This window comes from Heliangelus exortis, chromosome 6 (assembly GCF_036169615.1).
Source record: "Heliangelus exortis chromosome 6, bHelExo1.hap1, whole genome shotgun sequence".
Lineage (NCBI taxonomy): Eukaryota > Metazoa > Chordata > Aves > Apodiformes > Trochilidae > Heliangelus > Heliangelus exortis.
The window spans coordinates 5171683-5190257 of record NC_092427.1 but is presented as its reverse complement, the minus strand read 5'-3'; the positions used below and the strand labels follow the sequence as shown (position 1 = coordinate 5190257).

General features: G+C 33.6%; 1 protein-coding gene across 1 annotated transcript in view; it reads right to left on the bottom strand.

Annotated features, from left to right (window-relative positions):
- LRP1B (LDL receptor related protein 1B) overlaps positions 1 to 18575 on the bottom strand; it is a 631173-nt gene that overhangs the window by 120623 nt on the left and 491975 nt on the right. The window contains exons 41-43 of the mRNA XM_071746448.1: positions 16672 to 17043; positions 5038 to 5227; positions 3662 to 3866 (exon numbers count right to left, since the gene is read on the bottom strand). Coding sequence (XP_071602549.1) covers positions 3662 to 3866; positions 5038 to 5227; positions 16672 to 17043 — 767 coding nt within the window. The remainder of the gene's footprint in view (positions 1 to 3661; positions 3867 to 5037; positions 5228 to 16671; positions 17044 to 18575) is intronic.

Here is an 18575-nt window from a genome sequence, read left to right as displayed (position 1 = left end):
GTGCTTGTAAAAATACCTGCTCAGCACACTACCTGCTTAATAGCCTGAACAGAAGAGAGGAAAAGGTGCTGTAGCATGATGCCATTTCATCACAAAGATCTGGAAAGATTATTATTTTTTTTTCTTCAGTAAAACATTTGAAAACAGAATTTAAATAAAGAATGAGAAATAAATTTGGTACTCAAGAAAGCACTTGTGAGCTTACCAGCTCCTTGTTCCTGTCACCACAAAGGAAATTAAACCAATTTCTAGTCTAGTTTTAGGCTGGGTTGTGTGGAAGAAGAGAGCCAATCATTGCTACACTAAAAACAATCATGCTTTTGATGCTGATAGTTAATGTCACAATTACTCTGAATAAAGAGTCACATCTTTAATGCATGGATTTTCTTTTCATTTATTGTACTTTTCAAAAATACCTTCATAATAACTTGAATTGCAATCACATAGCAAAGGATACAAAGGACATTCTAAAATACCCCATTTAGCATGAACAGTAAAATCCTGTTCCCATAGAATTATCCAAGTGAGCCATGAAAAAGTGCTTCCTCTTCAACTATTAATTCTTGTTTCTCCATGCTCGAAATGAACATATTTAAGATACTGAGAACCAAAATCTAATGCTAAATTTGTAGTGTTCCAGCTGCTACTTAGACTTGCAGTTCAGCTGAATGATATATTAAGGAACTGTTTAAACAGGCCTATAATTTTCAGTGCCATTCAGATGGAGAGTATATACCTCTACATTATTACTATATTAACCATGTTGTTTACAACTACACAGTACTTATATTAAACATCTTAAATGACAAACTTCATTTAATGCTACATTTATATCTATCTCCTAGAATTTCATGGAGTCGTGAGATATTATAAATAAAATTAGAGATTATTTTTGTCTTTTCATTAAATCCTTTTTTCCCCTTAATTTTTTCCAGACTACCAACACTGCACATCAAGATATTTCAGCAAACTGTTTCAAACTAAAAGCACTGAATCTGAGTCAACCAGCTACCTGGTTCACTTGGATTAAAGGATTTTACTGCAATTGTTTAGGGGATCACTTTCATGAGGTTTAATTTTAGCTTCAAATTACTTTAAAGAACCATTCAAAAAAGGTAACTCCTCAATATTTATGGAGTGAACACCCTAGAACAAAAACTAATTAAGCAGGGGAGTATTTCATTTCTGATATTGTTTCTGGAAATTTAAAGGCAAATGTTAATGGGAAAACATGGACATTTGGAAAGTTGAGAAACAACGCTTCATTTTGATGAGACTCCTGGTACAACTGATGTATTTATACACCCAACAGAGAAAATTAAAATATCCACCACAATTTCACTTCTAGTACTATCATTTTCCAAAATTACTCACACTATTGTATCTGCTTTGCAAAGAAAGAAAGAATAAATTGATTAAAAAGCACGGAGTCTAACAAAAACTATCATAATAGGGGGAATAGGAGAAGCAAAACATGATGTATTTAATTTTCTAGGTAGTAAACTGCAGGTTATGCCAATAATATAAATTTTTACTATCACCTCTTGCTGGTGTAGCTACTAATACTGCTTAAAAAATCAAAAGGAAGCAGCAGAAACTGGTGAAATAATTTCTCTATGGATACTATGCTCAGCTGTATTTCATTTCTAGACAACCATCCAAGCTTATTAAAACATCTGCCTGCTAGCTGACATTATTTTCCTTTGGGTTAGTTTTCACATCTGATTATTTATTAGTATATAGAGAATACAGCAATGTGACACCTGGACTCAGAAACATATTCAGGATCTATGTCTTTCTGTAACTGCTCATATGTTCAGATCTTTGTGAGAATATTTTCTAAGACTTTTTAGCACATTCTGATTTTAATTAGTTTAGACATCCTATATATTTGTTAACATTTAGCATGATTTCTCTCCATTCTGGATACCTCAGCCAATTTCACTCCTGTTCTGGTCGATGTCTCAAGGGAACACTGATGTCCCCATGAATACCTTCCAAGAAGTGACCACAATAACCCTGCTGCTCTCATGTTTTTACTACAAATAAATACAATGACACGTTTGAAAAGTAATTTTAGATGTCAATCAAAGTTTTTCATAAATGGACAGCAACACCTTTAACTTCTATTTCTGCATTTAATAGTTGGAGGAAAAGCTTTGATACAATTTACTGAAGGCAACTGAAGCTGACTACTAACTTTGGAGCTTGTTTAATTGCTTGAATAAAGAATAATAATACATATTCTAGAAGTTGAAAGTAATATTTCTGTAAGTTTGCAATTACACAAAGGATGTAATTAGTGGAGACGTCTCTAAACCTGTATTGATTTTAACAATTACACCTCTAGGCCATAAAATCATAATTGAGACCAAAACATTCCAACCAGGATGTTAGAAACCAGACTTCTATTTATTGAATTTATATCTAGGTTCTCGATAATTAAAATGTTACAGAATAAACTGAAGAAGAAAGGGAAGAAAATAGAAATAGCTCACAACTTAATGGAAAAATAAATCTAAGACATAAAATCAGCTTTATTTGCTTTTGCCTTAGTCTCTGTGTTGATGAACAAAATGTTACAATTAAAACACTAAGTAGCTAAACAGTTGTGGCCACATTATTAAATATTCAATATTAAATTCAACAAGGGGCAGGAACAATGATGTGAGAGAAAGGGGAAAGGATTGTGAAGGAAAACTGCAACTTCTGTTTTTTTAACAGGAAGACCTGGCAGAGCAAAACAAGAATTTTTTTAAAAAAATCAACTGTTTATCTTCACAGTAATAAAAAGAAAGAAAGAAAAAAAAACCAAAAAAACCAAAAAAACCTTCCAAAATTGAAAGAGTTCTCCAGCAACAAAATACTGTTACAAAATATCACAAAATCAATAAACTCTTACAATCCTTATAGAAGAATCAACTCAATAATACTATATTATTCTCTACCCATTCCTTGTACTAGATTATTGTGGTTATAAGAAGCTGCTACCTGGAAGCAGATTCACTGCATTACCATTAGCATTTCATGGTCTTCTATACAGTTCCTCCCTTTGTTAACCAAATTGAAACTAGAAATCAAGGAAGCAGATAGTGAGGAAAAGGGTATTCTGAAGAAACTCTTTTTTAAGGTGGCTTATGAAATGCCTGGCTGAATCTCTTTAATGGAGTGTGATTGAATATATCTGAAAATGGATAGTTAGAAAAAAAAACAAACCTAGGAATTGTAGAGTCTAAAGCATTACACAAAAGAATTTCTACTGCATTCAGAAAAGTTAGGCACTGCAATGAAAATTACAATTGTTCTTATGTAAAGCAGAACATTTTTCTACCTCTTTTACTGAGCTTAATTCTACATTTTTTTCAAGCTGATACAGATCATTTAGACCAAGTGATGCATCAGGCTCAATAGAAATGAAAACAGATTTTGTGTTGAGGATGTGTATCTCCAAAAGGTCATCCAGAGACTGCAATGTGTTGAGTAAACAGAGCATTACTTGTAGTTTACAAGTGTTTACAGTTTTAAATCTAATATACAAGGAATATTAGGAGAAAACTCAGGCAACTCATGATCTTTCTGCAACACTTTAATTTTAAAGATGCTACAAAATGCAAACGAGCATAATTACAATTAATATGTTTGGGATTTTTGTTTTACTTACATATCTTTGTGATCCATCATATTCACATCTCTCAATTTTTCCCAAGCTACCATCTGAAAAGTAAAGTTTCTCCGCCCTATGATCAATGGTAAGTCCATTTGGTGTCAGAATATCTGTACTAATGATGACCTGGGCATTTTTGCCAGAGAGGGTAGATCTCATGATGCTTGGGAGCTGCTCATTCCAATTAGTCCAAAACATTAAGCTGTATTAAAATCAGAATAACAAACAAATCCATAAGATACATTTTATAATTTAATTCTCTATGAACTGAGCAACAGAGAAAAACATGCCTTTGTAGACAATTATGAATGGCTTCTCTAAGTAATTGTGATGATCAATGGTGAATAAGAAAATGTTATAGCCAACATCCTATAAATCATAGCAGTTTCTTAGTTCATTAACTTGTATGGAAGTACAGTTGGTTTTTTTTTTCTTCACTGGTCTGTTCAGTTCTGATCATGTCTCAATACTAATATATCATTACAGACAGATTCTCTCATTGCAGTCTTCATGAGTATTTACATGGTTTATGATATCTAGATAAATAGTATTTTACAAAACAGTGTAAACTCTTGATTTGCACAAGCTGTACATGAAGTCACACATGGAAAGAATCTCCTTGTATACCCAAGCAAAAGGGTATGTTTAGCTATCACAAATTAAAAAAAAACATAGGGCAGAAATTTAGTCCAGACTTCTCAAGGGGAGATAATTACAAGAAGTTAAAAAAGTAAAAAGCAGGTTGCTTCTCTTCCATATTTACAAGAGAAGATGAAAGTAACTCAAATTTTAAGATCCTTCCTAGCAAAAGGCTGAAGACAAAATATAAATCCTCCTATTATCTTACTAGGAAATACAATTCAGAGTGGCAGGAGCTACATTAGACTTATTTCCACGACATTGTTCACAAGCACCTTAAATGTACAGCTCTTGTTATTTAATTTTATACAACACTGATGTTTATGATAACCACATGGGCCTATCATCTTGCACATAAAGAAACTCAGATGCCTGCTCATAAAGGCTTAAATGAATTTTGTTTTTATTTAAGCAATGAGAATAAGATGTCTCACAGAAGAAATCAGTAATATGATCACACTTGTTCATTTACATCTAGCTCACTTGCTTTGAAATCAGCTTATTTTTTTAATTGCATGAAAATGTAAGGATTATTTAATCTGAAACATAAAAAATATTTAACCTGTTGCATCCATAATTTCTTTAAAAAATCAATCTTACATTTTTCCCCTAACCAAACAAATCTAGCTAAACCTTCTTAGAGTTCAGCAATACTGGTTGACTGAAACAAAGTGCTGCTGTGTCCCTGACATCAGGTATAAGTTAAAATCTGCAAAGAAAGATGTAATACATACTTTTGACATTCATCAAGAGCCAAGACGTGTGGATGATCATCTTCAGCCATGGTTATTACTGCTTCCCTGTTGAAAGCTCCTCGGCGCCTCTGGTCAACAGTGTGTCTGGTGATGGAGGATGTGGTTGAACTGGTCCAATAAAGAGTGTCCCAAGCTCTGTGATAAGCAAGTCCCTCCACTGACCCAACATCTGGAAGAGATGGTTACAAATAGGGCAAATAAAACTCCTTCTAACAAGACATTTGGTTTTCTTACTCCTCAGCGCTCACCCCACAGAATCACAGAAGGATTCAGCCTCTAGACTATGTCAATTCTTTTATTATTTCCTTTTTGTATTATTATTTTTTTAAATCAAAACCTTATTATGTCATAAACTTAAAAAATAATAAAGCAGGACCACTATTAATAACCCTGCACTATATTTGTCTGTGGTAACACTCATTAAGTGAATGTTTTTACTCCTGTGTCCCCAGATAATACATTAAGAAATCCTGAGCATTTATTCAAGACAGCAATAATTTAGTCACAGCTTCAAATATAATGTAAGCCAAGTCTTGGGCATGTTTTCACTAATTACTTGTTTCAGTTAGCATTATCTTTCCATGTATTTTCTAGCACAGATACACATTACATTAACAGGGATCAAAGTGTCCTTGCTGTTACTCACTCTGCAAGCTTTTTTTAAAAAAACCTGAAAAAAAAAAGAAATAAGGCCAATTCTGAAGGTCTCAGCATTGTTTTCATAAGCCACAATACCACATTCTGCTTCTAGACAAAAACCCGAGAGCTAGAAACAAAAGCAAATATTAAAATAAGAATCTCAAGCATATATTTAATGTCCAGAAAAGACAAATGGTATCCAATTCCAATATATAAAAGCAACACGCTGTGAGAAATAGGAGTAATTATTTCCTACCTTTATTTCTGAATTACTATAAAAATGTATGTTGATTATTTCACTTATAATTTTGTTAGAAACATAATTTTAGACCAGAAGGTTCATGGAGCTTATTAATGAACTACAGACACAAAAACCCAGAAATATAATAAGCAGTACATTATGCTGGTTATTACAATTTACATTTGGCTTACTAGAAGATGTAATTTTCAGTATGCAATTCATATACATGGAATAGAAAGTCACAAAATACATTTGGTCACACTGAAAGTGCTAATGCTAAATCAAAATTATAAGACAAGTGAATATTTATCAGTCCTTTATACTTCTCTTTCTAATGCATTTGGAGATGATCTGACTACATTTTCATGATATATCTGTAAAGAAAACTCAGTGACTTGTCTTAATAAATAACAGGGAAAAAAATACATTATTCTCCTTATAGGGAGGTATACATATACATAAAATGGGGTTTTCTACTTATGAAGAAAGATATATCATATGTACACATACAATTACATCAAAGAAATCACTGAGTACATTATGCAGGCAAAATCTCAGTTAAAATACTTATCAGTGATAATTCAATATTTTTTTTAGTTTTTATTTGGTTTAGAATTAAATAAATTAGGTTTGTTGTTTTTTTCTTTTGGAGGTTTGTAAAAACTTATAAATCCTTTTATAAGTGATAAAGCAGGTGCCACCTGAGGACAGAAATGGACCTAGAAATAGTCCTCCAGTGGTTTCTTCAAATAAAACCTTCCAGAAACTTGCCAAAGACAGAATACTGGAGAAGACTCCAAAGCAACTGCCTTCTAGTGTTATATCATTACTGGATTGCATTGACATTATTTTACATTTACTTATTTCACAGTTCCTTAAGGAACAGTCTAGATCGTTTTATAGTTAATTTATCATTAAATATTCAGTTATTTTAAAATCTGTAAGGAACATGTACTCATCATAAATGGTGCTACAATTGGAGGAAACAGTCCCAAGACCTACTAACAGGATAAAAATTAGCAATTTGTTTACTCTCAGATTTGTATTTCCATAGCATTATATAATATTCTGAATTAGTAAAGCAGAAAGAAACTGGAAATGAGAAGAAACACATTTGTTTCACTGACATATTGAATTAAAACACTGATGGCATTAGATGCCTACAGCACTGATTAGATTTATTCTAGCCATGAAGCTACAGTTTATGATTTTCACATGAATAGCATACTTAAATGAAAGGAACATTAATACAATATGATAATATACAAATATTCACATTATTCACCTGCCATTGACATTCTGAATTAAATCAGTAATGGGGTGTATAACTGATTAAATATCTACACAAGAGAATGCAACAGCTGATGATTTACAAAGGCAATGGCAGAGTGATCACATCATTACATTGCCAAATGCTATCTATCACTTTTACTGAACTTAACGAAGATGGATTGCATTCCACAGATGAGATGCAGCCCATAAATATTGTCATGCTGATCTTCATCTGACTTTCCCAGGGAAGAGAAAAGCAACAAATCAATAACCAAAGGACTCTGATTCAAGCTCCCTCATCGCTGCAAGCACAAAATAAAAATACTAAAGGATAGAAAGTTTAAAGTATCTAATAATTGTTGCCACCGACTTCCGGTAATCACAGAATCACACAAAGTTAGTGGTTGGGAGGGACCTCAAAAGATCATCCAAGGCCAACCCCCTGCCAGAGCAGGGTCACCTCCAGCAGGTCACACAGGAACGTGGCCACGTGGGGTTTCAGTGTCTCCAGAGAAGGAGACTCCACAGTCTCCCTGGGCAGATGTATCCATAGGATGTATATCCTACTCAGTTCCTCAGATTTTTATCTCCTACTTTTAAATATTCTCTGGTAAGATTACAGTCAAAACTCCCAGCCACATCAGTTCAATGACCTCTTTCTTTTAATTTCACAGTTTATCAACCCCTTTTCTTTAGCAAAGCTGTAAAACAAGAGCAACTCTAAACGTCAATTTTTTTAATATTGAAAAGCCATTGGAGTAATAAAATTGAGCATAAACAGCACTTCAATATCAGAACTTTGGTGGAGGCTTTAATGGGCAGTGCTTAACCTGCTTGATCTTCATTCTCTGAATTGGCTTTCACAATTGAGCTTGCAGGATGTGGCCAATTGCTTTGGAAGAGTGGGCACAGGGGATGCAGCAGGTTTCTGGCAGGCTGTTTGGGTAAAATTCTGCTGATAGGCAACAGGTGGTCACCATTTGATCTGAAATGAAAAGGATGCCTCACAAGCAATAAAGCACCTGAAGAAAAGGGTTTCTAGTTCACTTATCTAACTGACTGCACAATTAGAGAGAATTATTTAAATTCTCTCCCTTCTGCTTTGCTCTGCAAGTAGCTATAAAGCAGGAAGTCCTTCTGCTAAACAAAAAATTCTCAGACAATATGAAGTTGTAATTGAAAAAGCAAGATGAGTTCCATTTGTCTCAAAAATTAGATGGCTTTATATTTTCTTAATTGCTTCTGTCAGTCACATGTAAAATAAGGCCAACAAACACTCTATTATAATAACCAGAAATCTGAAATATAAATATGGCATAAACAACTCTGAACTGTAATAACCTGTTATTCTTTTATCCTAATGAGACTGAGGATATTATTTTATTTCACAGAACATGTAAGGTTTGCCAAAATTATGCCATAAATCAGCAAACATCTGTATAATTTTCAGTATCTCCAAAATGTAAACCCTTGCTCTCTGCCATTACACATTAAAGATTATTAAATACAGTTAGATAATTTAAACAACAGTTTTGGGTTCTTCAAGGGAACAGCTAGTTTCAGTTCAAGACATCTCCATGGATGTAACCTTACTATTCCTTCAAACTTAATGCAGTAAACAGAACTGGAAAGGATGAACATTTGTTGGGAATAATCTACAGAGAAACGAAGTCATTTTAGAATCCAGAAAAAAAACCAAACAAACCCTTTGTGGGAAGTATAATACTGAAATCTCACATCTTCCAAACTCTTTGGTGTCTTACTACTGAAAAGCTGGACCTTTGAGACCAGGGAGCCTTTCATTAATATGGGATTCTAACTGAAAAGTTGAACTTGAAAGGCTCAATCTGCAAGTTTTACAGTGTTTCTGGGAAATTGTGCTTGTTTGTTTTAAATGTCATTATGGAGACTGACAGAAATATGTTATTTACCCTTACAAGCACTTTCAGTTATTCAGACAGAGCTCTGTAAATATTTCATACCACAGAAAATAAAATTATGGCAATGTTTCAACACTTTTGTCCCCTACCAACACTAGTGGTTTTTTCTACTTTTGCTTTACAGTTTACTTAGTTCTGGATCAAACAGCTGAGCTCAGAAACTTGCAATAAGATAAGAGAAACACCACCACTAACTCCTGAACGTTTTTAACCTGATTATATATTTAAAAAAAAAAAAAAAGGATCAACTACTTAAGATAAGGAAACAAGTTACTTTGAAAACAGTAAGCTTGTTCTAGTACTATACTTATGTAAACATAAATAGTAGGGTGGTTTTTTGGCTTCCAGTTAACAGCATTTAAAAAACCCCACAGCTAGCCAAGCCACAGTAGATAGCATCATCATACTTTTACTGTGACTACTGAAATAAAAAAAAAAAATGGTGTAGATATATCAGAAACATTAATGACAGAATAGCCTGGAAAATATTTTGGTTTAAAAAAAAAAAATGTCCAAATATAGTTTTGCATCTTATGCAAGTAAGCAACATCTGCCAGTGTAAAAATTTACAGGAACAACTATTCACAACAAGAAGAATTTAAAGGCAAGGCAGAAAGTTGAAGCAGTCACAAACATATTAATTCTTCATGAACATTCTCAGGTTTAATAGGCTGAAGCACCTTTCCTGAATACTGAGGCTGGGAATGCTAGGGACATATTTGACTAAAAGATCTGTATGTCAGCTCCCACCAGGAATACATTTCAGAGTTGCAAACTAGGAACACCAAACAAAGCATGAAATGTGCAAAAATACATATTTCTAGAATAACAGCTGCTTAATATGAAGTCACTAAACTTTATACATTTACAGAACAGCTCATAAATTTGACCCACTAATCATAATATGAAACTTCATCCAAAACCAGAATATAGTCACACTAGACACTTCACTTTTCACTAAGATGGATGGGGGGTGCTGTTGTAATAATAGATTTTAGTTTTTAATACTTGAATATTCTAGACTTAAAAATAGCCTCTGACTTTCCCTCCTTTACAAAGTGAAAAACAGTGGACGTGCATTCCAATATATACAATTATAGTGAATTGAATTTGTTTAGGAAATAAAAGCAACACTTTCCTATGTAGTTTGAAACAGGTTTTTAGTGTGTGTGTGTGTGTTTGTTTGTTTGCTTTTTTAACTTAAGAGAAACAATTCTTTCCTGGACAAACCTCCAAAACTAAAGAGTTTTCATACAATGTACCAAACTTAGTGCTCTGTTGGAGGAATGGGAACATAAATGCATTTTTAACAGTTAAATTGGACCCATTTAGTTAGCAAGAATAGTGGCACACACTGGAATACCTCTAAGAGTCTCAGACTGACTTAAAAAGATATCACAAGACCTGAAACTTTATGTTAGCAGTGAAAATATTTTTACCTTCCATAGACACTAGAGCCTAAAGTTGGGGACACAAGCAGCATTTTTTCACCCGGTGTCCTTTTGTGCTGGGAAATATGTTACAAAATGCCACTGTTTGCACAGTTAGTTAGTTAGTTAGTATAGTTAGTTTCTGTGTGTTCTTTTGGTTTTTTTCCCTATCTTAATACTTTTGCCTCTTTCTCATTTGCTTTCTTTTGTCTTTCCTCCCTCTTTCTTCTTTAGTTTGTAACAACTTCATGGCTCTTCTTTCTAGTGCTGTACTACTACACTAAACCTATGTAAACACCAGGCTGGTTTTCTACAAATTCAATGAGGTAGACTTGGTTAATGAATCTATTACCTCAAACTTCTATGATAAAAAAATTGAGACTACATAATTATCTTAGAAACAAAGGTTTTGTTTGTTTTTTTGCTTTTGTTTTTTTTTTTTTAAAAAGAAGTGTTTCTTGCATAAACATAAGTTAGGAAAACCAAAAGCAGGCTCCAGAAATGCTATGAGAGAGACTCTTGTCTCCACTGAAAATCAGTCATCATCTAACACATCATCCACTGTAAAAAGTTCATCTTCATTTGCATTTTTGCTGGGATGGAAGACACCTCATGCAGATGGTTTATCAGAGAGATAGTTTAAGATGATGATCTCTCAGTTCTCAGTCAATAGAAATTTTGGACTTTTTCAGAGCTGCAGATCAGCAGTGTCATGTTCACCAGGGAAGGGAGAAGGAAAACAGACACTGCTCTTGCACTCTGCTTCTAGGCAGGCAGAGAGGGAAGGATGCCAAAGTAAAGAAGAGAGGTTTAGCAGATGGTTTGCAAATTAGGGCTTAATCTTGGATATTACAGAATCAAAAAACATATGTCAAACCCATCCAATATAATGTATCTTTGGCTTAGAGGGTAGTAGTACCCTCTAAGTCAACCCACAGTAGTAATCACATCTAAGAAAACCCCCAAAATTTAGCCTACTGATCTTCATTATTTTAATTGAATTAAGGCCATTAGTTGATTGCTCCATCAAAATCACAAAGAATGTGTTCTGTGATATTATCTTTCACTGAGTTTCTCTGGGTCAAACTGAGAGCTTCAATTCCATGTAGGAGAAATCTCTATTCAGATCACCACATCATTAATAATAAAGTCAACTTGCAATTTATCAGTTGAGAAAACAGGCAGTCAATGGGAGATGTGGTAAGACAGGGGATAAGCATATAATATTAAAAACCTCATATATCAAATAGATGCTTGCTTCTGTTGAAACATTTTCCTTTTCAGTCATTTCAATCTGCTTTAAAATTACTTGCAAATGGAAGACAGGCCTATTTAGATCTATAAAAATTTAAAGCACCTTGTATACATTTATCAGAGTTCCTTTGAAATGGTTTGCAGTTTGAATACTACAGAAACTGCTTTGGAATTTTGAAATAATGAGAGTTTTTCTGTCTAGAAGTGATTAACAACAAAGAAAACAACAGTAGAATTCTCCCCTGGGCTCCCTCTGAGAGGAGAATAGAGATTATTGTTCCAAAAGAAACTGATAACTTGTAGCAATTTTGTTTTAACTGCTACTGATTCCTGTTCCTTCTTTCTGTACACCTCATTTTAACCCAGGTTTTCAGTAACAAATTCTCCCAGAGAGATTGGGACAGTTAGAAGAGGATTAACCTCTGGTCGGGTTGAACAAAAAGTGTAAAAATTATTCAGATGGACATCCCAATATGTTACTCAGTGTAATTTTCAGGTAAATTTGTTACCTTTCTACTTCATTTTGTATTTAATACCTTCTTTCAATTTTCTGCAGTGCCTGCAGTCCATTGGGTGCTAAAAATAAATGAAATGCAGCTTCCAGAGTGAGTGCAACCTCTCTGGATCTCCTGGAGAATATCAACAAAGTCAGGATATGATTTGTCGAGCTATTGTTTTTTCATCATCAAAAGTTCCGTAAAACATAGGTGAAGCGAAAAAAATTACTCCTTTTTACATGATTCTCAAATTGGAAGAACAGAGGAAGTGTATATTGGCATAAAATTTCCAGATATAATTCTTGTTACTGTGGTTTCTTTTTTTTTTTCAATGAAAATATGAACACCATCAAGATTCTCAAATTTAACACAAATTTTCTGGAACTCTGGGAGGCATTTTGCATTAACAGGTTCATGAAACTGTTACAGCACTACAGGATAAAAAAGTACAGGTAGGTATAGCTAGCTGAGAAGCAGTCAGAAGGAGAAGCAGTCAAATCTTTCTCAAGTGAACTACAAGGCTGATCTCTACAACTAAGAACTCATTGCTTCATAGTGTGGTACTTTTCAAAGTGTAGTTTAAGAAAGAAAGACAACATTATAACCTCTTACACTCAGGAAAGACATCAAATCAGATGATACAGGATAGGATACCATTTAAATTTGGTATTGCTGCCTTGATAAGTTAATGTTTTAAATGTTTGTACACTGTATTAAACTGTATAAAATGCTATAGCAATAAAATATTGAGGGATACGGAATGGTTACATAATTCACTATAGGACATCACAGCCAAGAGCAAGGTGAATTTTGAAAAAATATGCAATCAAGCAAGAATAATCCCATGAAACTACTTATGAAAATAAGGAAGAAAAAGTCCCTACTGACTGACTGAAGGAAATAATGCTCATTTGGTCAGCAGAGTTCAGAGGCAAGAAAGAATCCAATCCTAAAAACCATGACAGACCAAAAATCAAGGTGTTAGGGGATGAGTCAGTCCTCACTACACTGGTGTTTTCTTGTTTTTATTGCTGAAGACAGAACCCTATCAGGTACCAGGGTCTTGGTGAGTTTTGAATCTGCTTTTAGTGAACTGGAACAAGTTAGATAAAGTTGTTTATATGCTTTAAATCTACTTTCCTGAAGCTGAAAATGTGTTAGCTAATGTGTTGTTTATGAGTTGCAAATCTGTTCAGTGAGGTGAAATTTTTCAGATAATGGGTTGTTTATGAATTCTAAATCAATATTCAGCGAGTTGGAACTATGTTAGATAATAGCTTGCTTATGGGTTGTAAATCTGTTTTCAGTGAACTGGAAACATGTTAGATAATGGGTTGTTTCTGGGTAGTAAATCTGTTCTCAGTGAGCTAAAAACATATTAGATAATGGGTTGCTTGTGAGTTGTAAATCTGTTTTTAGTGAACTGGAAACCCATTTAATAATATCTTAACTGTTTTCATTGTTCAGAAAAGTTCATGAATGTGTTAGATTTGAGTGGTGTATGTGATGCAGTGAGGGAGAAATCCAGTAGCTAGTGATTTCTTTATGAACAGATCTACATTCACTCTATTTTCTTTATTTGAGTCAAATCCTGAGTGAAGGTTTGAATGACTTGTAGGCTTCAACTGAAAGAGGTAGAAAGGGGTTGCAGAATAGTGAGTCACACTAAATATTTCCAATGTGGTTTTGAATTGCTTCCTAATAAAGTAATACTTGCTACAGGTGTGTATGAATAATTTTAGAGGAAAAGATAGCAAAATGACTGTGAGATGTTATTTAGTAATAATGTTTCATTGCAGGATTAGAAAAATGTCTCGGCTGGATTCTGTTTAATAATTTCTGTCTAAAAACATAGAAAGTATGAAAATGAGAAAATTTTACATCTTCCAGTGAATGAAACTGCTGTTGTCAGCAAGTCTTGCCACTGCTTTTTTCTTTATGGGTATCAATGTTGGTCAAATACTTCCACTATATCAGTCTCATGAACTGGTTCCTGTTTACACTGAGAGAAAATCACATGCAGACTGTGGAAAGGGAGGATATGTAGAAGAAAAATAACACTTCAAAATGAATGAACCCACATAAAGACGTTTAACACACATGAAAGAGAACAGTAAGAGAACATACACTGGAATGTAATACCCCTTCTCATTTACATTAACAAACCAACTAACTGAAGCATTTCTAGAAAACAAACACCATAGTTCAGAAATACATCCCAAGCACATTCAGTAAATTTTCTTTAAGGATATAAAAAAATCATCTGACATTCAATTTTTCCGTGTGCTGACTATGCTAATGAAAAATGAAATTGGGCATATGAAGATTACAAGTAGAAATACTTCCTAACAATTTTTTAAAACTACAGTTCTCAATTATGCTTTATTGAATGTCTGTAGCTCTTGTACAGCCTGTTATAAAGGAAAAAGTAATACTTGATGGTTTTTAAAAAAAATTCCAATTTGTATCTGCATTGGTACTTCAACAACCTATTATAAAGGAAAAAGTAATACTTGATTGTTCTTTAAAAAAATACCAATTTGTATCTGTATTGGTGCTTCATCAACAATTCTGTCTTAAATATAAAATTTTCCAATGGCTTTCATGTAATACTTTTAAACTCACCATTGCATATATCTGTTTGTTGATTTTGTGCCTCTTGTACAGGTAAGCTCAACCTGCATCACTATGTTTTAATGCTTTCCTGGGAGAAGTGACATCATGAAAATATTGCTTAGGTCCTTCTTACCATATCTTATATACAGATACCATTAATTCTTTTAAAATATGCACACATAAAACCTCAGAGTGAAGAAAAAAAGCCTTGTATCATACTGAAAAAATGCTTTTCCATTCACGAGTGTCAACAGTTTCATGTCCATGAATACCTTCCCAGAACCACAGTGCAGGGGTACATAATAATACAATTATTCAACATCAGTTGTAGAATGATATTTCATCAGTTGGCAGTCATTTAATTTCCTTCTTATCTAAAAAAAATTCCATAAATATTCAGCATCAAAAAGCAATACATTCCACATCAAGTAGAATGTATTTCTATTTTTTTTTTTGTCTTGTTATTAAACTGTTTGACCTAAACATTGCTACATAAATGTAGCAATGCCAGAGGCAACGTCACATACATCAGAAATTTAGATGGAAATTATCTACAACACAAGGAACAAAAACTATAGAACACTTCAGACATCTTGGAAAACAGTTGCAGAAGTGAACTGCAGCCTCAAAAAAACTCAGACAGAACTCAAAAAAGACAAAGAAACACAGTAAATATATGCATCTGGTAACTGGCTACAGATCAGTAAGGTCTATTGCATATTTGAGAACAATAAATTGTAACAGAAATGAAAGACAGCAGAAGTTTTCAGAATTCATTTTTTTGCAGCATGGATTTTGGAGTGTTTAGCATTAAGGGTGTATTACTCACACATCCACACTCAGATTTTTCCTTGAAGTTTCATTTTACCATGACAACCCATGGTAACTTTTTATGTGCACCTTGTATAAAAGACTTTGTTCATTAGATTTCAGTGCCAGATCCTCAAAAGATTTTACTAATCTCATCTGCACAATGAGTTTTGTGCCTGGTCCTGAAGATTTTGGTGATAACACTGGCATCACTTCCTTGATGCCAGGCACCGCCAGGGTTCAAGTATTCAGAGGCTAAAAATACATCAAGTTTCATAAAAATACATCAAGTTTCATACAACTCCTCTTACTAGTATAGTGACTGAAGGCATAGTAAGCATGCAAAGTGAGAGTAATTCCCTGCCTTGCCTTGCACCCCTCAGACAATTTTGAAAGTTGGAATTCACCTCTGATTCTCACTGAGCACTTTTCTTGGGCTCACTACAAGAATGGTGAGTTCAATGGACACACTGACCAGCATTCTAATGTGTAATCCTATGGAATGCTTATATCAGCACAGATATCTTAGAGTATTTTACCCCACTAATGAGAAAAATAAACATTCAGTAGGTTTGTGGAGTAAGGGAACTTCTTACATTTTCAGGCATTGCACAGTGAGGTTTTGTTTCAACAGAAAAGCTCCTTAAAATCCCAGACATAGAAATTGAACACCACCATTACAAATTCAGTTTTCTAGTAATATGCTTCACACATCCTAAGACTGTTAAAAAAATTAAGTCTTTTGGAGGTGTAATTCTAAATATAATGTTTAAATGTATCTTAAATGACAAAAATTATATACTTAAGCATGGTAAAACTTCACTGACATTCTCTACCAAGTCAAGTGATTATCAGCTTGTCACTTCATAAAGTTTATTGAAAAAAAAGCATGAATTTTGGGAAATTTTACTTACTTTCAATGAGAACTTTTCTGCCAGCCCAGTTGTCTTTAATAACTTGTATATTCCCAAAGTGTGCATCACTGAAGAAGATGCGGTTTGTACCTTTCCCCTTCAGACTGTAGTCAAAAGCAAGAGCTATCACATTTTTGAAGTACTCTGGATTTTCATATGGCCTTACTGGTGAATTTAAGTTGGTTTCATCTAAAAGATGAATACTCTTTAATATTGTCCTCCCTGAATACAAGAGGTAACCTTCATGTCTCAGGCAAGTGATTCCATCTTCTGCCAGATAGCCATGAGCACAAGCACAGGTTCTCTGCCCGTTTCCCCGATAAAGGCAAAGTTGATGACATCCACCATTATTCCTGGCACAAACATTAGTACCTGAATAGAAAAAAAAGAAAAAGGAAAAGAAAAAGAAGAAAAAAAAAATCTATCTTTTATAATATTACAGTTGGCGAGCTTAAATAAAACCATTGTTTGCTGTATTCTAAGAATTCTTCTCTTAAAACTGTTTCTACAATGATCACAAGTTTAAAAGAGGACAAAATTTTAAGTAACATAACTTTAACCACAACCTAAAGACAACTTTAATAAACACTGTGAGGAAATATATAATTAATTTCCTTTCAAATTCAAAAGAGTATACAATTTTTAATAGAAAATTATAAAAAAGGTTATTCCTCCATAATCAACTGAAGACTTGGAGACTGTTTCAAGTGCTTTGAAATATTTTTTTTTAAACACCTGTTACTGGCAAAAAGTCCAATTTTGGTACCATTGGAATACAATACTTGTTTTAGACAACCTCTATCAAAATAGAAACAGGTATATTGACATGTACAAAGCTGTGTCAATCCTGTTCCCTGTTTATAATAAAGACATTACCTAATATTTTCTTCCAATTTCTTTTAAAACTTTACTCTCTGACAGATACATACCATTAAGTAATCATTGTCAAACCACTAACTACACTTGTTGCAAGCAATGTTTAAAATTACAATAATTTTCAATAATTAGAAACAATTTTCTTTTGTCTTTTTTTGGACTATGCATGAATTACTATTATAGTTAATTAGATAATTTACTTTCTGTTCCTGACAGCCTTTTCCATTTAACAACTTAGATCTTTCCATAAGGCCATTTTCTGATTTGTGGAAGTCTTCCATGTAGTGAAGGAGAAGACAACATTTTAAGCAGACTGTTTTCAAGTAGAAAACAACAATAATTGTTGGGGAACATATAATATCTGAAAATGCTCTTCATTATATTTTCTAACTCCTACTTTTCAAGCTGAAGATACTTGTAAGAAAAGACAACGAGGGCTGAGAGTTAACTGGTCTCCTAAAATTAGAAACATTTGTGTTCCTAGGTAAAAATTACATGAGACATATTTCCATGCAGTTATGTAAAACCACTTGGTGATTTCACCGTATACATTTTAAAGCTTAGTTTAAAAGATTCTTTTTAAAGTTTTATTAGGCTAGAAAAGTTAATATCTGTTTGGAAGGATGAGAGATAGAAAAGAGAATTGAAAATACATGAAAGAGCTCCTCAAGCTTCTAAAATTTCTCTTTGAAAACTGCAGCACTTTCACAGATCATGAGCACTAAGTATCTTTAAAAAAGGCCATTTCTAAAACCATTGTATGTGGAGCATATCCTTGCACACAGGTGAAAGAGCAGTGAAAGGTAGGAATCTGCTTGGGAATAGCACTGCAGGACTGGCTCATCAGAAAGGGTAAAACAGGTGTTTGAAAAAAAAAGCATTGATCACAATCAGCACAGGTTGTTTTTTAAAGTTTGGGTTTTGTTTGTGTGTTTGCTTGTTTGGGGTTTTGTTTGGTTTAGTAACAGAAGGTCAGGAAGCTGGACTACCATACTTTTTGAAAACAGTCGTAACTACTTCTAGTTCAA